This window comes from Myotis yumanensis, unplaced genomic scaffold (genome assembly GCF_028538775.1).
Source record: "Myotis yumanensis isolate MYYU_CA2020_CCGP unplaced genomic scaffold, mMyoYum1.0.hap1 SCAF_5, whole genome shotgun sequence".
Classification (NCBI taxonomy): Eukaryota; Metazoa; Chordata; class Mammalia; order Chiroptera; family Vespertilionidae; genus Myotis; species Myotis yumanensis.
Genome location: NW_027223756.1, coordinates 75,295,312 through 75,319,857, shown reverse-complemented (window position 1 = coordinate 75,319,857; position 24,546 = coordinate 75,295,312). Strand labels below are relative to the sequence as shown.

Here is a 24,546-nt window from a genome sequence, read left to right as displayed (position 1 = left end):
CTTTGTAGACATTAGAGAGGGCAGGACAAGAGAGGCTTCTGCCCTTCTCCATGGGGGCCTGTTTACAGAACGGGATACACAGTGATTCGGGGTGGGCATCTCCTGGCTTTTTAAAGGAGAAAACCAGGATGTCTCCTCTGTGGGTTTCCAGAAATCAAATTTCCTCTGTTCACTTCCGTTACCAAGTATCATGGCCCACAGCAAGCCTCGGGCCATTAGATAGACATGCGCAGAGGTGCCAGCTCTGAGCACGTGGCCAGGACTACGCAGCGGCCTGGGCCACCTCTATGCACTCCTCAGGTCCCGAGCCTGGGAGGTCCTGCTGCTCATTAGCTGATGGGGCTCAGCGACTTCACAGACCTGGTACCTAAATCTGGACGATCTTCTCACGCAGAAATAGAACTCAAGGTGGAAGCACATCTCTAAGTAAAACCTCTGGAGGTGTGAGGAAATAGACACGTGTTTGCCCTTTATTGACTACAAAAGCGATTTTCTTATAACTCGCGCCTTGACTACTCTTCTGTTGCGTGGGACCCTTTTCTAGGTGACCAAACAAGGCTTGGGGCATGTCCTGGGTCTGTGTTGTTTATTGTCTTCAGGAAATATTAGGCACTGTCTCATCAGATGCCCATTCGACCACAGTCCCCACTGAGAAATGCTCCCACCATCTCACCGGGTTTCCATGAGAAAAAAGGTGATGCAAAGCTGGTCAGCAACATGTTCTTAACTTTATTGAAATTCTTTCTTACAAAAGGTCTGATGTATTGTAGGCCAGGCCTAATTTCCTTCAGTCCCTGAAACACAGGCCCATGGGGATTTCCACGTCCTCTTAAGTAGGTGTGTAAACTAGTAGACTTTTGTGTATTTTTTTTAGGGTTCAACACTTATCACCATCATTTTCATTTGATGTAACACAAGACTTGTGTTTTCCCAAATGAAATTACCAAGTAAGAAAGTCATCGGGCCTTCATCGGTGGGGTAACCGGCCCCTTTGCCAGAACCAACTTGGGAATCTATTTCATTCAATGTGACATCTTTCCACCTTTAGTAATTTTTTCTTTTTAATACAAACTTTGCAATGTGCTGAGCTATGATGTAAACAGTGCCATGTGTATATTTGCATACATAGATTGGCTTTGGAAAAAATGCATGAGTACATGCGAATTATGTAAACATAGCAATTGGTCAGAAAGAGAGTCTCTGATCATTAGGGCATTAATGAATAACAAGCATATTGTAAGTAAATAACAACCAATAGCACATATTGGTTTAGTTGTCAGTTAGGAGCTTTGCTGGGCCCACACCAGGAGGGTCCCTTCCCCCAGGCAGGCTGGTGCTCACCTGATACGACAGGTGGCTGTCTGTCCCAGGCCTGACTGTGAGTCTGGGACTCCCCCACATGAGGTGGATCTGTGCTCCCTCCCTCGCTGGTCCTGGAACACACAGGTGGCCCACTTTGATCTCCCTCTTGTGTCAAAAGCAGAATATGGTGCCCCTATCACTCAGGAGAGGGTGCCGATGGAGGATTTGCAGAAGCCCAGGGCCCTTTCTTCCCCTGGAGGCTATAAGGCATCCTCATTTCCTTCTACTCCTACCCATCAGGACACGTGGTCTCCTGACCACAGGATCACACCCCAAGAGGCCTGGAAGGTTCAATGTCGTCACCTCCAAATAGCTCTGAGATGTAGGCGCCTTGGCTTGAACCCTGACTGCCAGATGACTGAGCGTTGGTCTCAGTTTAACCCCGACAGCCCCCATGTCACCCTCCACATCACCCTTCCTTCTCTGTGGATGGTTGGCCTGGAAGCCAGTCATGTCTTCCCTCGCACCCATCCTCCATAGGTTTGGGAATAAGTAACCTTCTAGGCACACAGGTCTTACACCTGCGCTTCTTGCTCAAGCCTAGCAAAGACACACTAAGGTTCCTGTGGGAACAGTGGTCTCCGTCATTCTCCATTTTAGGACTTCTAGGCCAGGTGTATGCAGGTAAGATCTTACTTACCTGAGCTAACATGCCTTATAGAAATGCTGCCAAGTGGATACATTTAGTACCCAAGACGCTATGCAGCACACACGGTGATGACTCAATAAATGTGAGTTTCACTCTCCTTTTTCAAATCCAAACCAGTTCCTGTAGGTGACTTGATTTCCCTCTCATGCCTATAGCTGTCACTGCCCCACACTAACAAAAGGATGCAGAGGCAGCGCAAAGAGGGGAAGATGGATCACTCAGTATTGTCTCTTGCTGGGAAGGAAGATGTCAAAACTCTTGGTTGAACTGGGGTTTGGGAGTTATCTGAAGAGTGAAGGATCTGTGATATCTCCCTCCCATCTCCACGGCAGCATTTGCCTCCAGCATGGTCTCACCGTCCATCTATAACTAACAGACCAAAGGGAACCTGGATATTGAGGCCTGACGCATGGTGCTTAGAAGGCTGGGCAAAATGGCGATCCAGTTGACCGGGGCTCCACATTCAGGAACTCTGGTGGAAGGAAGATGCAGGCTGTAGATCCCAGAGTTACAGTTTGGAGCGGATGTCCAAGGGGAGAATGATGACAGGCCACTGAGGTCCTGGGATAGGGATGAGGGGGAGGAGGATGCTGGCCTAGACAGGGCAGAGGTGTGGTCAGAGGTGCCCCAAGCGATGCCCCCACCCTAGGAATGCAGGAAGGGGGCTGGGCAGTAGGGCCCAGACCTTGGCTGTGTCCACTTTCAGTGTCTGATGCATGTCACCCCGGCATCCTCAGCATGTCCGCAGTTGGTCACCCCCCACTTGGAGAAGGTGCAGCGGAAGATGGTGTCTTCTGTGCCCTTGCAGGCGACATCATCCATCCAAATCCTCCCCGTACCTGTGGAGACAATTCAACACGGTTTCTCAGCAGGTATGCAGGAGCGCAGGACAGAGAGAAACGAGAGCACTGCTGTGTTTGTCCTTGACCAGGTTGTCCTAGGCTGTGCTGGCAACTCTAGTGGCTCCTACCTGCCGTCTCCACTGCATCAAGACCACATACTTATTTTCTGGGCTCAGTTCCTCGAGGGGAGAATAACTGTAATTGATAGTGGGGAGGGTAGTCTTTACTGAGTATTTCCTATGATCTTCCTCCATCCTCACCATGGTGCGGTGAGACAGGTTAACAATAAACCCATTTCATAGGTAGGAAAACTGAGGCTCAGAAAGCAATTAGTGCAAGGTTGCTCAGCCTGTAAGTGGCAGAGTCTGAACTCAAGCCGCTTACAAGCCCACACTTTATATGAGACCTGAGTAACTTCTGATGTTCGACATGCTGCAGTCTTGTTGATGAATACTCAGGCAGGGCCAGATCAGAGGGACAATGTCAGACAGATCCTGGATTGGACAGATCCAATGGCCATTACTGTGGGGCGCGGGTACAGTGTTTTGGCCAGGTTTAAGCCTCGGACTAATGAAAGGACAGGGTCCTCTCATTGCCACGTGCAAGTCCCAGCTGGAGGGCAGGGCCCTCCCAGCACAATTATAGCCAACAGCTGTGGCTGTAAGCTTGCCCCTATGGTCCAAACACGTAGCCCCACGTGCCTTGTGATAAAGTTCAGGTGCATGTAGTTAAGTGAGGTTGAAACTCACGAGAATGCTGTAAACAACTTGATCACGCCCCTACTTTGCCTCGTGGCATCTGCTAAAAAATAAAGACACGGCTTGTGGGCGCTGGCGCCGTCTCCTCATCAGGGAGGCAGCGTCCCACCGAGACCCAGCTGTCATTCTCTTGTCTGTCTTTTCTCAATCCTTTCACACACCGCCCCGCCCCCCCCCGCCCCCCCCCCTCCCCCGTTCCTCAGGATCACCCTTGGCTGTCCTGGCGCGGCCCACATTACCAAAGTGCCAAATTATCCCTAGTCTTTTGAAGTTTAACCTAGATGGTTCCTATTCTAGGAGTCCCAAACAATGGTGCTGGAATGGCAGAGGACCCCAGAATTTCACAATATAACTGGACATATATTTGATGGCAGGCAGAAACACCCCTAACCATAGTAATTGGATCAGTCCCCAAAATTCAAGGTCCCTAGGACAAACAATTTGAGTTTTGCCTGCAGTCAGCTCTGCTCACCCAGATCTCAAGGGGACAGACCTGCAGGTCTGGGCTCGCCCAGGACTGCACCTGAGAGACATAAACTTGGCATTGAGGCCCCTCAATAAATGACAGGGGAATAGGACAGCTGGGCCAGGCTCCCACAGGGGAGGGAAAGGGCTTGTCTGAGGTCAGAGGAGTCAGTGGAGAGGGAGTGGGCTATACCAGAAGTCCCTGGAGTCACTGATGAACTGGCAGGACCATCACCCATGGTTCAGGGGGGCTCCCTGGGTTGATGGCCTTACCGGGCCCCACATGGTGGGAACCCATTTGGGGGCTGAGCTTCAGGGCTGCCATGGAAGCAATGCTTAGAGCTCTGCTACTCAAAGTGTGGTCTAGCCCACAGCATCATTAGCATCACCCAGAGCTTGTTAGAAATGCAAAACCTCGGGTCCTGCCCTGGACCTGCTGAACTAGACTCTACCTTTAAAAAAAAAAAAAAATATATATATATATATATATATATATATATATATATTGATTTTTTACAGAGAGGAAGGGAGAGGAGTAGAGAGTTAGAAACATCAATGAGACAGAAACATCGATCAGCTGCCTCTTGCACAATCCCTACTAGGGATGTGCCTGCAACCAAGGTATAAGCCCTTGACTGGAATCAAACCTGGGACCCTTCAGTCCTCAGGCCGACGCTTTATCCACTGAGCCAAACTGGTTAGGGCTAGACTTGACCTTTTAACCAAGTGGTTATGCATTACAGTGTGAAGAGCACTGGTACAGCAAAAGGAGGGCTGTGCAATACGTAGGATAGTCCTGGATTCAAATCTTGGTCCAATCTGGGGGACCATTTCCATGTGAAAACGGGGATGTGAGACTTTTGATGCTAAAACTGGGTAAGTTCTAGGTAAACTGGGATGGTTGGTCACTCCAGCCCTTTAACTTGCTAGGTCTATGGGCTTAAAGGTCATAAAATGGGCTTCAACATTACTGACTATGTCAAGCTGAGCAAATGAGACCATAAGTCATCCCTGTATTCTGATGCCAGCCCTGCCTCCTCCCTGTCCCATCTCTCAGCAGCCACACAGCCTCTCCTTTTAGAGGGATTGTCAGCACTGACTGCTAAAACCTTAAAACTGTTGCTCACTCTCAAACTGCATGGGAGAAACCCTAAATCAATGGCATGAACTAATATTTCTGTTGTGCAGAAATCGGCACATCTGCTGTCATGGGACTGCTGAGCAGTGAGCTGGGGGTGGGGGGAGGGGTAGGGGAGGGGGAGGTGGGAGGAGAGGCCTCCTTCCGCTGTCCTTGGATGCTGTTTCTTCACCAGAACCTCTTCCCCGGCCGGATCCCCTGTGCCTCTTACACAATAAACCATTTGAGGCCGAGCAATAACTCGCTGATTAAATGTCTCCTGGAAAACGTATCAGTTTACAATTTACCCAGGAAAAGGCTGCAGGCCCAAGAGCAGTGTGGGATTAGTCACACCCAAAACAAATAAAGAAGGAAATCGAGGGGACTGACGAATCCTCAACAGGCCCCAGGTTAGCAGCCCAAATACGGATAGAGGATCACGAAGCTCCAAAGTCCAGTTGGTGTTTAGCCAGGGAGTCCCGGCTAATGTTCACCAGGGATGAGCTAGTAAGACGAGAGCAGGGTCGCTAAATCAGCTGCACTGAATAGTGCAGTTACAGCCAGAGGCGAGGGGCCCGTGAGCCCGCAAACCATCTCTCCTCGCCATGTCGGAGAAGCGAGAACTCCCCCGCCTCCAGGGACCAAACATCACTTTAGCTTCAGAACTGACCTCCGATGACTCCAAGTGTGGCCCGAGGACCAGCAGCTGAGCATCACCTGGGAGCTTGTTCGAAAGGCAGAGTCATGGGGCCCCCAGATCTGAGTCAGAGCCTGTCTCTGAACAAGAGCTCCACGGCAGGTGCACGAATTCAGGTCTGAGAGGCCCCGCCCTACCCCATGTCTGCACACCCACGGGCCTGTCTCTGAGCTCCCTATCAGGTGAGCAGGTTAGGCCGCGCTACTCCCCGCACAGATCAGGGAAATGGAGCACCGGGCTGACATTTTATCCTAGGGAGGCAAAATTGGGACTAGAGGCCAGGTGCCCTGACAGAGCACTTGGGGCTGTTTGAAGCAGATATTGTTGGAATGAGTCAGTGAGATTTTGTTTGATTGATTGATTGATTCATTCATTCAATAAATATGTAAGGGCCTACTCCATGCTCAGCACTATTCTGGGTGTTTGGACTATGTTATTGAACAGAAAAAGATAGAAATGACAAAACTCTCTCTGCTTCACGGAGCTAACATTTTAGCATCTGCAGGTTTATTTAGAGTAACATTAAAAGACAGCATAGCCAGCTGGTGTGGCTCAGTGGTTGAGTGACAACCATGAACCAAGAGGTCATCAGCTTGATTCCCAGTCATGGCACATGCCTGGGCTGTGGGCTCAATCCCTAATAAGGGATGTGCAGGAGGCAGCCAATTGATGTTTGCTTTCACATGGATGTTTCTCTCTCTCTCTTCCCCTTCCTCTCTTTCTAAAAATCTGAGGGCAGAGACTAGGTTACTCATCTCTGTGGCTCTGCACTGAGCCCAGTGCTGGCCCATGGGAGATGCCTAGAAAATGCCGTGGAAAGAAGGGAGTGCAGCCCTAGCTAGTTTGGCTCAGTGGATAGAGGGTTGGCCTGCAGACTGTAGGGTCCTGGGTTTGATTCCAGTCAAGGACACATGCTCGGGTTGTGGGCTCGGTCCCCAGTAGGGGGCGTGCAGGAAGCAGCCAATCAATGGTTCTCTCTTGTCATGTCATTGATGTTTCTATCTCTCTCTCCCTCTCCCTTCCTCTCTGAAGGCAATAAAAAATATATTTAAGAAGGAGGAGGAGGAGGAGGAGGAGGGAGTGCAGCCTGAGCTTGGAGAAAGGGCGCCCAACAGGCTGGGCTGCTGGGTCTCCTTCTGTGCTCCCATTCATATCGCCTGGCCTGCCTACCTGGCAAGGTCTTGAATGTCACATGACGTTAGTTGTTGGATCATGATGGGGAAAACATGGTGTAAATGTGATGCATGCCTAGAAGCAAGTCCAGTTCCCCATTGACAGGTTTAAAGAATCAAATTACAAGTTTAGGACTTCTCCATGTGTCACACGTTATAAAAATCAAGAGGGAATGAAAAAGGCCACAAAGTCTGTTTTAGGCTAACGCTGCCCATGACATCCAAATGGCCTATTTCGGCTTCTCTAAAAGTTTATCATCCTCCCCCACAAAATAATGTTTTACTTCCACTTATTAGGAACAAGTCCTCATTAGACTCAAACACTGACAATGAGGACTGTCCCTACTATTTCTGTTCCTTATGCACCCAAAAAATGGCAATTTTTCTTAAAGAAAACAGGCTGAAATTCAGCCCCAAACGTTAAGTGGGAGGTCAGTGCTCTGCCTGGTGGCCCAGTGGGCTGCCCTCCTGGGCGGGCCCCTCTGAGCCCCTGCGCACGCTGGCCTTTGAAGTAGAGAGGCTAGTATGTGTGGGGTCAAGTGGCCGCACCCCGCCAGCTGTCACAACAGATTTCACCAAGAGCCACTTTCGGTCAGTGCGATTGTCTTAGCCGGCCCGGCTGCTGTGGCAAAGCCCTGTCAATGGCTGGCTTATGAACAACAGGCATTCATTTCTCCCAGCTCCAGATGCTGGAGGTCCGAGACCAGGAGCCAGCACGGCGGGTCCTGGTGAGGGCCCCCTTTTGGGTTTAGATTTCTCTGTGTCTCCTCACAGGAGGAGGAGGAGGAGGAGGGAGCTCTTAGGGGTCCCCTTTATAAGGCCACTAATCCCATCAGAAGGCTCCACCCGTGACCAACTCACCTCCCAGAGGCCCCTCTCCTACGACCACGTTGGGGATTAGCATTTCAGCACATGAGTTCAGGGGAGACACAAATATTCAGTCCATAGCAGTGACTGAGGTCTAAGGGACTCGATGCTGAGCAAGAACGGCAGCAGCCCATCGCGGGGGTGGGGAGGCGGCAGCTGTGAGCCGTGGAGGGCTCCATGGCCAGTCTGGATGGGACCTGGCTCCGTTTCCCTGTCTGGACAGGATGTGGGCCCTCCTCTCACGTATTTTCCTGGACAAGTCCCTGCAGCCGGTCAGCACTGTCCGAAGACAGGCCGGCTTGCCTGGCGGACAGAGAGCTGCTATCTGGGCAGAGGCCAGGGGGCCATGGCAGGAGGGCTGCAGAGGGGACTTGAGGGTTGGCGAGGAGACCAGTCCTAGGATCCCTGGGCCTTTTCCCCGTGGCCTTTTCCTCCGGACCGCCTTACCTTGCCCGAATCGAGCGGTCCGGGCCACCTCCTGTGCGCCGCGGAAGCCCAGCATGCGGCACACCACGTCCCCGTCCTTCTTGTCCCAGCCGTCATCGCACACGGTGCCCCAGCGCCGCTCGTGGTACACCTCCACTCGGCCCTCGTGTGGGCCCGAGCCATTCACCAGCCGGATCATCAGGGACTCCAGGCCACCTGTTGGGAGCAGCCCACAGTCACTCCTCTGCTGTGGATATACGCTCCCCCAACCCCCCGCCCCCTCCTGCTTACCTCCAGGGATCTTCCCTGACTCCCCTCTACCAACCCCTCCTGCCCAGGGAAGAGGGGCTGGGGCTACAGCCATGACCCAAACCGTGACCAGCAGAAACCATGCTGGGTGGCCACTGCCCTTTATCAGCCTCCTTCTCTCCCCCTCTTATTTTCTTTTAATAGAATTTATTTTCTTTCTTTTTAGGTTACTGTTTACATTGACTATTATTTGTATTCATTTCAGGTGCCCAGCACAGTGGTCAGACAATCATGCACTTCACAAAGTGCTCCCCGGTATTGCCAGCGATCACCTGGCACCATACACAGTTATTGCAATAACATTGACAATCTCCCCTATGAATTGTGAATGTTCCTGTGAATATTTTTTAACTACCAATGTGTACTTCTTAATCCCTCACCTTTTTCACCCAGGCCCCCTCCCCCTCCCCCCTCCCCCTCCCTCCTCCTCCCCCCTCCTCCCCCTGGCAGCCATATTTATGAGAATAGACTTTACTTTTAAGAGCACTTTTAGGTTCACAGCAAAATGGACAGGAGGGTACAGAGGTTCCCCCGCTCACCCCCACATGCACAGCCTCCCCCAGTATCAACATCCCCCACCAAAGTGGTACGTTAGTTGCAATCGATAACACTGAGATATCATCACCACCCGAAGTCCACAGTTTACATTAGGGTTCTCTCTTTGGTATTGTACATTCTTTGCATTTGGACAAATGGATCTGCCTATATAATTTCATACAGTTTAGTTTCACTCCCTGAAAATCCACTGTGCTTTGCCTGTGAAAATGCAGATTCCTGGGCCCACTCAGCCCTACTGGGTCCGAATCTTGGTGGCAGCCATCAGGGATCTATATTTTTTCACGTGCCCCAAACGACTTTGAGGTCATATATGTGTGGACTGGTGCTGGAAGTGACAGGCTCAGATGCTCTGTAATATTCCTTTCAGCTCCAGTGTTCATGATTCTAAGGCCAGGGAAGATGTCAAAGTTGTATTTTTTTGCAGCCAGAAATCACCTGGGACGTGTAGGGTGGAGGTGGGACCCTGTGACAAGTGGGTGCCAAGCTGCAGGAGACCCCGATGTGAACTGCCAGAGGAAGCAGCAAACCTGCTGGAGTTCTGCTCCCCATAAGGACTGCAGCCTTGGGCTGCGTCCTCCCCCCCACCTTTTCTTCGCCAGGTGGGCTGGGGGGTTCCTGCTTCTAATGACTGTGAGTTGGCAAAGACCTTCGCAGGTCCCTGGAGAAGATGGCAGAACTGATAAACCCCACATCTGTGCCACACGAAAAAGGAGAGGAGGCAGAACTAGCCATGTGTCTGCCACATGCTGCCTGGGCAGGGAAAACCCCAGAATATTCTGCTCGGGGGGAACCAAAGAAGTCACAGGGACAGCACACCATTTCCAAGCTGCTGAGAAATTACAGGGCGCCAACTTTCAGAGGCTCCTCACAATGTTTAATGCCATTTGTACGCTTCCCACATCTCTCACTATCCTCTCCCTGCACATTTACTGAAAGTCCTCCTAGGTCAGTGATGGCGAACCTATGACACACGTGTCAGAGGTGACACGCGAACTCATTTTTTTGGTTGATTTTTCTTTGTTAAATGGCATTTAAATATATAAAATAAATATCAAAAAATAAGTCTTTGTTTTACTATGATTGCAAATATCAAAATATTTCTATATGTGACACGGCACCAGAGTTAAGTTAGGGTTTTTCAAAATGCTGACACGCCGAGCTCAAAAGGTTCGCCATCACTGCGCTAGGTTGTCAAAAAAAAGCTGAGGATGAGCAAGGGAACACAGAAAATCTGGAGAGAGGGAAAACCTGGAGAGAAGCTGGAAGGCAGAGGCTGGGCCTGAGACAGAGAAACCCCCTGCCTGCTAACCTGGAGCCAGTAGCAGCAAAGGCCTGGCCTCTGGCTGGCTGGGGGCTTGGCCCTGGGTAGGTTGGCCGAGGCCAAGACGTCAGTCTTGATTTCTCACAGACCTGCCTCGCCTCTGTCAGCACCTGTCAAGGAGGCAGAGGGCCACCTCGGCCAGGAGGCCTCCAACAGAAGCCTCGGGTGGGGTCATAAGGAGAGGGAAAGTGGAAGGAGGATGCAGTGGGTCCAAACGGTCCAGGCAGAGTTCAGGGTGTCGGGTCAAAATAACAGGAAGAGACTGGGTCGGGGGGTGGGCAGCCAGGACTGATGTTCGGAGGCTCTCCCCTATCCTCTCTGCTCCGCCATCCTGAACTCACTCTGTTCGCTTCTTTGTTGCGCGAAATCAGTGACTGACCATCTCTTAGGGGCCTGACCCTGTTCTAGGTGGGTACATCTAGGAACAGTGTCTGCCTTTGTGGACTGCTACTTTAGCGGGAAAGATGAACAATAAAGCTGAAAAACAAATACAAATATAGTTATGGCCAAGTATTGATGAGTGCATCGATGGGAGAAGCACAGAAAGGGGAGGGAGAATGAGTGGAGGCACCATTTTGGATGGGAGACTTGGGCAGAGCTTTTTCCTTGTACCCCATAGTGGGGACACCCAGATGTTCACAGATGTACTTAAGGGATTGCTACCATATTCCCAAATTTGCTAGGTATTAAGGATGCATGGATAAATAAGTGTTGCATTTGTCCTTGAGGCATTCTGGATAAGAACACAGAATGTCAGAGCTCATAGAGACCTCAGTGACTGCCCAGTCCAAACCCCACGTCTAGAAATGAGGAAATTGAGGTTCAGAGAGAAAGTAACCGGCTGTTACAGGGATGCCAAGTCCCTCCCTTTCTAGACCCATGCTCTTTCCAACACCAGCCACTTTCCATACTGCCTAAGCCATACCACAGAGTGAAGCTGGTTCGAGGGTCAACCAGTAGGTCCAAGATGGAGGCAGGCTGGCACTCCTCAGACCAGAGGGCACTGCTTGAGAGAGCTCAAGCCAAGCTCTGTCTCTCAGGGTTACCTGTATATATCAGATTTCCCCCTGGGAAGAGTTCCTTGCAAAGAGAGATAATGATTTATTTGTCCACGATCCCTCGGTACTTAATATTATGCTTGGCTGGCTGAAAATGCTAAGTAAATATTTGGGGAGTAGATGGGCTGGAGACCAGATGGCTGGTTGGATGCATGACTTTTTTTTAGTGGGTACGAGTGGAATCTCCAGCTGAATGCCTCAGATTTCTCTGTCTCTCTGGTTCCAGTCTTACTCTTCGGTGCCTGGCTTATTGAGAATGGGTGCTGTGCCCACCCACAGATCCCATCAGCTCAGGCAGGAATGGTGGTGCTCCAGGATGGAGACCATGGACTCGCTGTTCACATCGTCACTGGGGATCTCAACTCTGGGTTGCATCTCTATGTGCTGCCTTTATGTCGATCATTGTAGACTCCCTATTCTTGGCTGATCTTTAAACATGTATTGGCCCAGCCACGGGGACACAGAGGTATATTACCCCTACTTCTTCTCTGGACATAAAAATACTATGAGACGCCGAAACCGGTTTGGCTCAGTGGATAGAGCATCGGCCTGCGGACTGAAAGGTCCCGGGTTCGATTCCGGTCAAGGGCATGTACCTTGGTTGTGGGCATATCCCCAGTGGGAGATGTGCAGGAGGCAGCTGATTGATGTTTCTCTCTCATCGATGTTTCTGGCTCTCTATCTCTCTCCCTTCCTCTCTGTACAAAATCAATAAAATATATTTAAAAAAAATACTATGAGACAATTCCAAGATGCCACTGCAAAGTGCCATAGGACAAATCCTATGCAGGCAGGCAGATCCGAGGCAGGCAGTGGGGACGGTGAGGAGAGCAGTGAGCCAGCAGGGGACTCACAGGGGGCTGGTCAAAGCATGCTGCCAGTGTTCTTCTCATGTCTGAGGGACACTAGGACACACTCTCGTTCTCATTTCTTCACTGGTCACACTCACTTCCCAGGGGTGTTAAGGGCATCAGTGACAAAGAGTCTCTCCTTGACCAAACTCTAACCAGGCCCCTCTGAGCCTTCTCATCTACGAGGCCTCAACCTTGGCCTGTAAAGATTTGAACAAAACACTAATATAACTGCTAACAGCTCAAAGCCACGCATGGCCCTAGCCCAGGGGTGGGCAAACTTTTTGACTCGAGGGCCACAATGGGTTCTTAAACTAGACCGGAGGGCCGGAACAAAAGCATGGATAGAGTGTTTGTGTGAACTAATATAAATTCAAAGTAAACATCATTACATAAAAGGGTACGGTCTTTTTTTTTTTTTAGTTTTATTCATTTCAAACGGGCGGATCCGCCCGCGGGCCGTAGTTTGCCCACGGCTGCCCTAGCCTCTCCTACAGTGCCTGCCTGAGAAAACTCAAGGTTATCAAAAGAATTTACTCTGCGTCCAGCCAACACCTGAAGATAGGACCCTGCCTCCCAGCCTCTTTGGGAGGGGAGGGACCTAACTTGGAGAAGCGCCAGATGGGTTTCATAGGGACCAACCCCCTCCTGCTTTTTGTAAGTTTTCACTCCCCTGACTCTACTGAGCCCCCACTCACCCCTTCCCTGTCTCCCCATTGTCCCTTTAAAATGCCCAGTCACCTCTGTACAAATCACAATTTAGTTCAGTGCACGCTGGTCTCTTTTTCCTATTGCAGTTGTGCATTACTGGTTAAAATGCATCCTGACCACTTTAACTATCAGCTGGTTTTGTTTCTCTTTAACATCCGATGTGATAAGGCTGCTATTAGACAAACTGGTCAAGGTGTAAGCCATGCTCACTGCCCATGGGCCCTTCCTTACACATGGGTAGGGACATGAAGGATGGGTCTAGCGCAAAAGTTCTGTCCAAACCGCTGTGATGATGCTGGTCAGGACCACGCAGATTCTCTTAGGAATCTGAGCTGGGGGAAATGGAGAAGGCCGAGCAGAAGCAAGAAGAGGCAGGGACAGGAATTAATAAGCCATGTTGCAGACAAGACTCTAAAGCGAAGGCATGAACCCCTAGTGCTGTGGCCCCAGAGCTGCCTTGGATCTGAATGACCTTCCCATTCCAGGCCCACTTACTAGTATATTATGAGTCCTGATTTTCTAAAGAAGGTATGTCCTTATTATAAGCCCACACGACTTAAAGAGACCCACCGAACCCCTGGTCCTTGCCAGTAAAAATCCCCAAAGAGGCGCCTGCGAATCCGACACACCAGCCTCAGAGCTTAGCTACTTTGCCTCTTGGGCCCAGGGTGGGTTTGGGGATTTGGATGGAGGAAACACGGTGGGGAGGCACCGGGGTAGAATGGAAAGAGACTGGGTCTGGACTTAGGCACAGGGTTTGAATTCTGGCTCTGCTGCAGGCCAGATGTGACCCCTCTACACCTACCCTCTTCTGAAAACGGGTATAATGGTGGTGGGTGCAAGCGATAGCACATGGCACAGTATGGGCACTTCTCACTGTGAGCTCCCGCCCCTGGCCAGTCAGCACTTTGCCCAGCAACACATGGGTGAGCTCTGAGGGGTCTTCGTGAGTTGCTGAGGATGGCTGAATACAGTGGCTCAGCAGGAGTGTATCCTTGAAACCCTCTTTGCAAAGCAACCCTGCTGCGTGGGGAGGAGGAGCAAAAGGGGGTTCATCGTTCCAATTGGATTCCTCTCCTAACTTCCTCTGCTCTCCCCAGGGCGCAGTTCCCGGTAACATGTTAGGGGAGGGGGACAGGGGCTTCGGCAAAAGTCCGGCTCCTGCTGTCAGCAAACTTTCTGCTCTCTAATGTGAGCTGGATGTGATTCCTTAGGCAAAGCAGCTCTGGAATGGCCCAGGAATGTGGCGCTAGGGCTGAGGCCACTGTGGGGCTCCTAGCACAGACCTGACAGATCTCCTAGGTGGGGATTCTCTTCTCAAAATGAGTGTTTCTTTGTTCTCTGGGCCTTGTAAATACATTCATAGGGAAAACAAGGGCCCAGACAAAGCAGGCTGGATCCACCCAGACTCCCTGGGTTTGAATATTGAGCCCCAGAGCTGTCAGGGGCTGTGCCACCCTCTCCCACTTCAAGCACAGGAATCCTCCCCACCCAGTACCACGCCTGACAGCTGCTCGTCCTGCCTCTGGGAATGGAAGGGAACTCGACACCATCGCTTGGGCATCCATTCCGGGATTTTTAAACCAGCATCTGGTTTTATTCACGGGGCACTGGTATCTCCAAACGGCTCCAGTGTTTCTTCATCTAATTATTCCCTACCTTTGTTTTGCTCCATGTGCTTTGGGTTTTGTGCTTATAATTTGGGGGGGGGGGATGTCAAATATCTCCTTCTTTCTCTAGCATCTGGTGGGAGCACAACTGAGGGAGTGGCGTCATTACTGAGCCCCCCAGTGGGTCCGGGAGGACAGCCTAAGGGCCAGTGGCCACCATCTCAAGAACCGATTTCCAGGGCTGGGGTGGCCTTAGAACTACCTACTCCCTGCCGGGCTTGTCCACACCTGGCTCAGAGCCACCCTCAAACCCAACTACAACAAAGCCAAGTTCTGGGAGCTGCCCAGGAGAGATTCCCAGTTAAGGAGAGATAGCGAAAGGAATAATGTGTACTCCGTTCCGACTACAGCAGGCATGTGCAAAGTGCTTCGTGCGTGCATTTTCTCATGCTTCTTCACAGAGTTAGTGATGGCTCCCTCTTAAGAGAAAATGAGCCCAGAAAAGTCAAGGAATCTGCAGATGGTCACACAGCTGTTACAAGGTGAAGCCAGGGAAAGAGCAAAAGTCCTTTCATGTTCAAACCACAGACATGACTGTCAGACTGAGTACTCAAGACAAGTATTTAATAACAGCCCTCTCCATGTATAAAGCACCTTCCATCTATCGCCAAACAGCCTTCTGGGGCTGCAGTAATTAGTGTCTTTAACAGTAAGGAAAAGGGAGAAGAGCCTTGGATGAAAGCAGAGGTTCTCAGTCCTGGCCACATGGAAGGATCGCCTAGGGATTGAGATATTACACCCCCCGCTCCCCCTTATGCCTTATATATAATTTGGTGCTTTAAAAATCTACCAAGAGGAGGCCAGGCTAGCTTCCAACAGCTCACAGGTGATGTCAATGCACTGCCAGGGCTCAGCGTACTGTTTGAAGGGACGGATCTGGGATCAAGTCCCAGCTACACAGCTGTCAGGCCTTGTGAGTAAGGCCTATAGATGTCACCTCCTCTGGGAGGGTTTCCCTGACCTGTGGCCCCAGGAAGTGCTCTGCACACATGAGAAATATTACACTGCCTGCCACTTCCTCTTCCAGGGCTTTCCACACTCACCAGTGTAATCCCTGTGAAAGCCACGGCCATGGCCATCGCACCCCCGTGGGTCCCCGCAGCAGCCCTCTTGCAGGCGGAGGGGACAGTGCTCACCCAACTGGACTGAGGGTGTGAGTGAATGAATGAAAGAATGAATGAATGAACGAACAGGGTTCACAGCCCTTTTGAGGGGCTCTCGGAACAGATCTGATCCCTAAATAAGCCTAGATCCTGCTTGGCTGTGCATCAGGAGGGCCCCAAACCTAGAGAACTTTGCATCTCAAGAAAAGCAGAGGAGGGAAACCCACCCAGCCTGCGCCCGAAACATCGCAGCTCCTTTAGGTTTGTTTATCCTGACTTCCAGGCCCCACCAAAGCAAAACAAGTCGACAGAAAGGAGGCTGTGGAGCATAGAAATAAACACATGGGGATGGGAAAACAGGCTCTGATTTTCTGCAGCTGCAGAGTAGAGCCCAGGCCATAATCTGGACCAGCTGCCCGTTAAGGAAGTTGAACTTTTATTCTCTTGTGCAGAAAGAACTCCCCATGCACCCGGCCGCCCCACAGCCCAGGGCCTCAGAGCCCCCGCCCTGAGGTGGAGAAAGCTGGGCCGTGTCCTTCTGTGGACATTTCTTTCGCTCTGACATCCACATCCCCATGGTTCGCATGGGGAGGACAGCAGTCACCCCATAAGCCAGTGGTTCTCAACCTTCCTAATGCCGCGACCCTTTAATACAGTTCCTCATGTTGTGGTGACCCCCCCCAACCATAAAATTATTTTCGTTGCTACTTCATAACTGTAATTTTGCTACTGTTATGAATCGTAATGTAAATATCTGATATGCAGGATGGTCTTAGGCGACCCCTGTGAAAGGGTCATTCGACTGCCAAAGGGGTCGCGACCCACAGGTTGAGAATCACTGTCATAAGCAAACTGAGGAATTTCTGGTCAGGCCCTGCTGGAGGGCATCCCTTTTAAAATGTGGTCTGGCCTGTGGGTGTGCTTCATAAAATGCTATTTCCTAATGGCAATTGGGAAACTTAATATGCTCTCACTTAATATGGTGCTTTGTGCCTCTTCAAAGAAATGTTGTCAGATGGTCTCCTTTGAACTTTGCAGTCCCCCTGTAAGGTGGGTGAGATTACACCCATTTAACGGGAGGAAGCTGAGCCTCAGAGAAGGCTTCTCAAGGTCACACGATTAAGTGGTCACACCTGAGTCTCCAACCACAGGCCTTGGGGCCACTGTACTGTGTCCTTGGTTGCGAGTCACCCTGGGTGCTTGGGCATCGCTGCGTAAAAGAAGTAGCAGCAATGTCTCCCCAGTCAACACTGCATTAGGCATGCTGGGTGGGTTTTAAATGTTGACTCACCCGTTGGTCTTCCCTCTTCTATTGCAGGTTCATTGGAAGCTGGGAGTTTGTCTTGGCTGATTTTGTTTCTCCAACACCCTGCTCATGGCTGCCTGGCTCCCAGTAGTTGTTCAAGGAAAATGTGTTTGATCAAAAGGAAAGGAAGCATTTTTCCTGCGCAGCCCTGAAGCAGGAGCCCTCCCCATCACAGTGGGAGGATGTCTCTACGGCCCAGAAGTTCTGCTCAGAGCTGGATTTGTAGGAAGTTACTTGGCGGCCAGGTGCAGAGGTGAGTCCTTTGTCTTGCTTTTGCTCCTGGGGCCCCTCAAAGGGCAGTGAGAGTCTGTGGGGAGCGGCTACAGTGTTTGGACAGGTTCAAGCCTCGGACTAATGAGAGAGCTCATTCCTCTCATGGCCACGTGCAAGTCCCAGCTTGAAGGGCAAAGCCGTCCCAGCACAAGTATAGCCAACAGCTATAGTTGTAAGCTTGAACCTATGGTCCGAACACGTGGCCCCACATGCCTGAATGATGTGGGCTTGATAGAGTTCAGGTGCATGTTATTGAGTAGGATCCAAACCCACGAGAATGTTGTAAATAGCTTGACCACGCCCTTACTTTGCCTCGTGGAATCTGGCTATAAAATAAAGACACGGCTTGTAGTCCGAGGCACTGTCGCTATCTTTCCATCAGAGAGGGCAGCGTCCAACCCGGGCCCAGCTTTTTCTCTTGTCTGTCTTTTCTCAATCTTTCACTGCCCCCTCTCAGGGTCACCGAACCTGGCTGAGCTGGCGTGGCACATAAGGTGCCCAGTGTGGGGCTGAGTATGCCATGGCCGTGCCGGCTTGCCACAAGAGTCAACAGGCAGTGGCAGCTAAAGCTGATTCTGTTACATCAAAAAAGACACTGTGGGGCCCTAGGCGGTTTGGCTCAGTGGATAGAGCGTCGGCCTGTGGACTGAAGGGTCCAGGGTTCGATTCCGGTCAAGGGCACATGCCTGAGTTGTGGGCTTGGTACCCAGGAGGGGTTGTGCAGGAGGCAGCCAATCAATGATTCTCTCTCATCATTGATGTTTCTCTCTCTCTCTCCTTTCCTCTCTGAAATTAACAAAAATGTATTTTTTTTTAAAAAAAAAGACACTGTGGGGACCTCCCTGATGGAATGAATCTGCAGTGCCTTCAGCATGCCTCTCTCCCATCCTCAGAGGAGAGGGTGCAAGGTCATGGGGATTAAGATCAATTCCTGAGGTTGTTAGAATTGCTTTCTGCATAAGCAGTTTTATCATTCCTGGTTTTAAAGTAGGTCTCAACTTTAAACTTTCTTTGTACAAACCCACATCAAAGACCAAAACGCTAGCTCTTCAGTACTGTTGAGGCGTTGTTTTTTAAGAAAAATTCCTTGGTCACCTTCACTGTGAAAGTTTGTTACTAAAGGAGTTTTCTTGCAGGGCCAATCCCAGAGGCCACCGCATGCTTGCCAAGGGTTTGGGAATGCCAGTCAGCGGGCACAGCAGTGTCAGCTAAACACAGGGAAGGAGGGACACAGGGATAGCGTGGGACAGGCCCCCTTGCTCACTCACCATAGGAAGGATAGGTGTTTAGGGAACAAACTGGTCACCTCCACTCACAAGCGTGAGATACCCCACTAGACGAAGTTAAAAAGAGCAAACCTTCTCAAATTCCACTTACACGCTTGGCTGCTAATCCTTAACATAAACTCCAAACACGGGCGTGTTTATTTTCTCCCAGTTAGCCCTCAGTTTTGGCTTTCGGTTGGTTCCTGCTTTCACTTAGCATATATTTATAAAACAAGCATTCGCGGGCCTGCTCGTGACCTCTGGGCAGCGCTAGAGCACAGATTCCCAAGGGGGCTTCCTTTCCCCTGCCTAAGCTGTTTTTCCTCGCGAGGGCCCAGGCTGTAGCTCTCCTTTCTGCGCTTTTGTAAGGCGTGGATGTAACGGGGCTCACGAGCTCAGCGGTTCCTAGAAATAGGAACACTATTTCTTCTATTGGGTTCAACACTATTTCTCAGGCACCCCCATCACACAGCACCATTTTACCACCTGGCTTCTTAAAGGAGTCAGGCCTTTTGCGTTTCCAGCCCCTCTCAAATCTATTTGAAGTCATCAAACCCAGGGCAGCCTGGATTGATCGGAACGGAAATGCTTTCTGCACACAGCCCAGTAAAAGCTCTCTTGGAAGGGGTCGCTAGGACGCTTTCAGGAAAAGTCACTGGCTTTGTTTTTGGAAGGCTTAAGATAGGCTCTTGGCAAACCAGAATGTTCGGAAGGCCAGATCCCATTCTCTGCACACTACCGGGGAAGAGGAAGTTGCGGAGGCTGAAGGGCTGGCCTCAGGGCTGGGTCAGCAGGGGCCTCGGGTCTCAGGATTGCTACTCCATGGCCTGTGCTACTCCCCAGAGCGCGCATGTCATCTTCCCAGGAGCTATGTTTCTGAAAAGCAGGACTTTCTAAAGGGGGAGCAGCTCAGACAAGAGGAGCAGCAGGAGCAGCAGAGAAACATGAACTTGGACTATGGACCTTTCCATGGGGAGAAGGGGTCTGCCTGCCCACCCGGTGCCTGGCACTGGTTGCGGTGTTGAGGGTCATCAGGGACGGCTGAGGCTTTACCTCTTGTTCTAGGCCCCTGTCTGGTCCCCTCCCTGGTCAGTCGCTGCCGTGTCATCCCCGCTTCCAGCCCTCCCAGGCTTCCCAGTGCCCCGAGGTCAAGCCTGAACTCCTGACCATTGATCCAAACATACCTCTCTGGCCTTGTTTTCTTCTTACGTCCCAAACCCTCACCATATCAAACTATGTGGACTTATCAGACAATGCTCTGCTAATTCATGCCTGGTTCTCTTTACTGGAATACTTCACCTCCCACCTCCACCTGACACCCACCAACTTGCCCTTCAAGACTTGGGTCAAAGACACCTCTCAACTGACCCCCACAACAGGAGGCATATTAGCCTTTGTACAGACATCTACTGTAGCACTCACCACACTCTACTGTGATTTTGTAACTGTCCTTGCCTTCGTTTCTTTCTCTCTGCTGTCTCCCGCTCTGTGTCAGCGGGGACTGGAAGCAATGTTTGCCACAGGACAGTTTTTCTGAGTGAACGTTGTGTCCCTGTGCATTTTCAGTGTGACTAGACATACACTTAGGTGGGGGGAGACATTTGAAAAATGCTTTCCTATCTGTACACATTCTGTGGTGTTTGCATCCGCTGAGCACTCACTCAGTAAGTATAGTGAGAAGGAATGAGCGAATGTAAAAAGGAAACCAATGTGTGAGGCAGTCCTCCTGCCAGGTATGTGCCCGGTGCTTCCACACAGGTTAGCTCAGGGAGACAGGTGCCCGATCTCAAAGGATGGGAAACAGCGGTTTCACTGGCAGATGCCCGCCCCCCTTCCCTCACACTGGCTTGGTGACATGAAGAGAAAACACGGGGGCAGGGAAGAGTACCTTTAAAGTAACCGAGAATTGCCGAGGAGGGAATTAGCACCTTCACACTAAACCGCTAAGGACAGACAGAATGGCCCATAAGGATCCCGTGCTGTCAAAGGCCAGGAGAATAAAAGGTAACTCAAGATGGTAGCAGAAGGACTCGGGCCAGGCAGACCCCATCTGTGTCCACTCCACACCTTATAAACTCTGGTGACATTGGGCAGGCTCCTCCTCCTCCTTCCCCAGCCTCCTCCTCACCTCCCCACCCTTGAACATGACTGTGAGAATTCAGTACATAATGTACACGGACGCTTTCCTCCCCATAGTGCCAGGTACAAGTTTGTTGGTAGTTTTATCCGAGTGGTTCCTTTTCCTTAGGAGTGTGGCTTACTTTTAAATCATGTTGTCAGTGGGGTAGTCAAACTGTATGAAGAAAAGAGGATGTCGACGCACTAAGTAAATAAATAGGATTGTATATAAAAGGTCTGGTAGCTCTGTCTCTCCTTGCCGGAAAAAAATGCTAACTTCCAGTGCTACATTATCCTTAACAGATTCCCGGGGGCACTGCTTGCAGCCAGCTGTAGGTGCAGGGAGGGGAGGAAGAGAATTAACAGACTCAGAAGGCCTCTCTTTGCATCCCTTTTTCTAAACCAGATTGAAACATCTCAGCAGCTAGGGAGGAAAACTGTCCAGAAGCCAACATCCTGATAATTTATTTTGAGCTCATACTGCACACTGGGGTGTCCACTGCCCCCCCCAACTTACATCCCTAAATATTAAAAACACACATAAGATGTTGGATATTTTTCAAGTTTTCTGAGATGCCACTGATAAGTATCAACATGCGCTGGCTTAGAATTAACCCTGGGTCATCCTGCATATATTTTCCACGTGGAAACAAATTGAGGAAAATATTTTAAACAATCTGAACTTACATCCCTCTTTAAATTCATGCTATGGGGCTTAAACAAAACCGAATTCTTTCCCCACCCCCTAGCTGCAAAAATATTATTTATTTTTCTTGCAAATGGACCATATACGAAGGTAAAACAAATGTCTTTCTGTCTTGAGATGTATATATCTTTTCTGGCCAAGCTCCTCAAAGCCAAACATCTAACAGAATGACTGATATCACCATAGCCTGAAATAAAAACAACAACTTTACCTCTCATCGAGCAGAAATCAGGAGGTCTGGATTCTAGGCCCAATTTGGCCATGACCTAGCCTGGGCACTGTGGCCCGTCTCTCCAGCTCTCTGTTCTTGCTCTCTGTTTAGGGAACGGGTGGGGTGTGCTTGGGCGTAGGAGGGGAGTTGATCAGAAACCCCACCCAACTCTAAAATCCTATGACTCCAGATCAAAACACGGGTAAACAATGGCAAGATCTTGTACAAATATATTGCAATATTGACTTAAAACATGGGTACCAAGAAGGCTTCTCTATAAGGCCCTCTTCAAAGGAAACCCCTAATTTCTGATTTTGACCTGAGGCGGGTCCATCTATTTTTCTCATCAGTTCCTTTCACATAGGAACACCCCCACCTGCTGGAACTTTAGGTTTGTGCTGCTAAAGGTCAGAGGTGTTTGGAAAAGGTTCCATGGCCTCAGCCCAAGTTGGGGTCCCAGGGGAGAGTCCCTCCTCCACTGAGGGTCCCTCCTCCCACTCCTTTATGAAGGAGGGTAGAGCTCTGATGCTGAGAATCTGTCCTCTCTCGCATTAGGGCTGCCCTGGCCCAGGGAATGACTAACAACCCCTCCCCACCCCCCCGCCCCCCGGTAGCGGGCAATCAGTGTGGGTCAGAATTTCTGCACTTTTCTGAAAGATGATCCTTGGCTTCCTCCTCAGAGCCTCACTCCCAGGGATATAGTTTATGCCTCTGGGATTGGAGTTCCTTGGAAACACAACCAGGAGTCTCAACACAGCATGGGTTTTATGTGGTCAGAGGCAGGCCAGGGGGTGGAGGCCGTGGGAAGGCATGGATCCCAGCTCCACATTGCTGCAATGGCCCCCTTCAGCCTAAAAGACCCTGAAATCCGTCTGTCAGGTGAGGGAGTCACTGGGGGTTTTAAGGAGCCCAACCCTACTCTTCAAGACCCGGCCTAAGCTCTCGTTGCAGAATCAGAGAAGTCGGAGGCCCAGGGGTTTGGTTCTGCCTCTGCACTTGCCCTGGAAGAGTTAGTCAGCTCCCCACTCGGGCCTCTGAAAGCCGGGAGATGGATGAATGGCCTTCAGTTTTGTGGTTCTACAGTTCCTGTATGTCTCCTACATCCCCTGCATGCTGAATAAAGCGTCCCAATATGGAGCTGTCTCTGCTGGGCCACCTCGTCTCCCAGGCCCATCACCAATGGTGATGCTTCTGGGTCTCATCAGGGGGCCAGAAGGAGAGGCGTAGACTCTGTACAAGGGCTGTTGTCTGACCTCTGGGCTCCAGGGAGGGTGTAGCCGCCTCAGGACAGGAAAGAACGCCAGCAGTCCCTGAGGAGCGGCTGTCCAGAGCTGACATCAGCCTCTTTCGGTGCAGTCAATAGGCTCCAGGGCCAAGTGGATTAATCGTCCTTCTCCCAAGCTCCCCACCCACGCCCCGGGGAGCCCCACACCACTGTGGCTCAGCTCCCACCTCCCAGACTGTGGCCCCAGCTTCCGAGCCCAATCCCAGCACAGAGCCCAGGCAGCTGGGCCCGCAGAGGTGAGTTAAACAGTGACAAAAGCGGCCTTGGGATTAGTGGTGACTGATGACCACCTCCTCTCCCTGGGCTCGGCGAGCACAGACCTCCTCTCTCCTCTTGAGCCGGCTGAAGAACGGTTGCCAAAGAGTTCCTGACAAGCACCCCTCTGGTATGTGGGCAGCGTTTCTGATTTCCCTCTAAAGGTCATCTTTCCACAGTTCCTCCCTTCCTGCCACCCCATCAGGAGTTGTTTATTTCACACAGCTAAATGCCATGGTCCTTCTCAGCTCCCTTGGCAGCAATCCATCAGAGCGCAGTCAACAAAGAGAGCAGGAGAAGGCAGCAACCCAAAGACAAAGTATGGTGCCCAGCCCAGTTCATAAGTGTGACTCTGATATGTCACAGATGTCCTAGATCATAGCCAGACTCCCTTCCTTGGCCATCAAAACTTGCCTTTTGGCTCCTGCAGGGTCCAACAGATCTCCTCATCTAGCCAGGACACCGCTAGCTCAGCCTTTGGCTGCTCTAGAAAGGGACTCCAGATAACGCTAGAAAGACTCTGAGGCACATATATTGCTTTGTGGATCACAGCATCTAAGGTGAGGGGGATGTGTGAAGTCCAAGGTTATGTGTAGGCACACCTGTCCTCAGGTATGTCCATCACTTTAGTGACAAAATACTGTCACAAATGTTTTCTCTGTTTGATCCTGAATCACTGCCGTGGGAAAGGGAAGGACCGTGGAAGGAGGAGACACCTTGGGAAAGGGTACTATTAAGGAGCCAGGCCTTCTGGTCATGCATGACTGGGAGGAAAGTATATTTTAAGGACCTTCTGAAACCAAAGACTGGTCTTAGGGAAACCCATCCATCTGGGTCCAAAGTGTGAATCTGAAGAGGTGCCTGTCCCTGAGTGTCTAGGGCAGAAGGTGGAGGCAGGCGCTCTTTCCCAGCCGTCTCCCCGCAAAGCCAAGACTGCAGTACAGATGCCCTGGAAGAGGATAATCCGTGTATGCCTCACACAGGGTTGCAGCATTTCAGAGCCCAGCAATTCTAGATGCCGGCATTCTTTTGCAACTTGGTTAGGAGACATTATTCATTGAGACTTGGCTGGGAGATTCATACTCCTCTGGCAATCTCTCCAAGGTTCTACATGTAGTGGGGAGAATAAACCCTAGGAAGGAGTGCTAACTAGATAAGTTGGCTTGCCTTATAAACATTGTAGGAAGTACC

The 24,546-nt window shown here is 50.7% G+C and overlaps 1 protein-coding gene across 3 annotated transcripts in view; it reads right to left on the bottom strand.

Annotated features, from left to right (window-relative positions):
- Positions 1-709: 709 nt before the first annotated feature.
- Positions 710-24,546, bottom strand: part of SCARA5 (scavenger receptor class A member 5) — a 109,542-nt gene continuing 85,705 nt past the window's right edge. For 2 of the 3 annotated variants that reach the window (XM_070415540.1, XM_070415541.1), the window contains exons 8-9: positions 8,377-8,571; positions 710-2,850 (exon numbers count right to left, since the gene is read on the bottom strand). In XM_070415540.1, coding sequence (XP_070271641.1) covers positions 2,714-2,850; positions 8,377-8,571 — 332 coding nt within the window. In that variant the 3' untranslated portion in view covers positions 710-2,713. The remainder of the gene's footprint in view (positions 2,851-8,376; positions 8,572-24,546) is intronic. The other variant, XM_070415542.1, reaches the window with a different exon arrangement.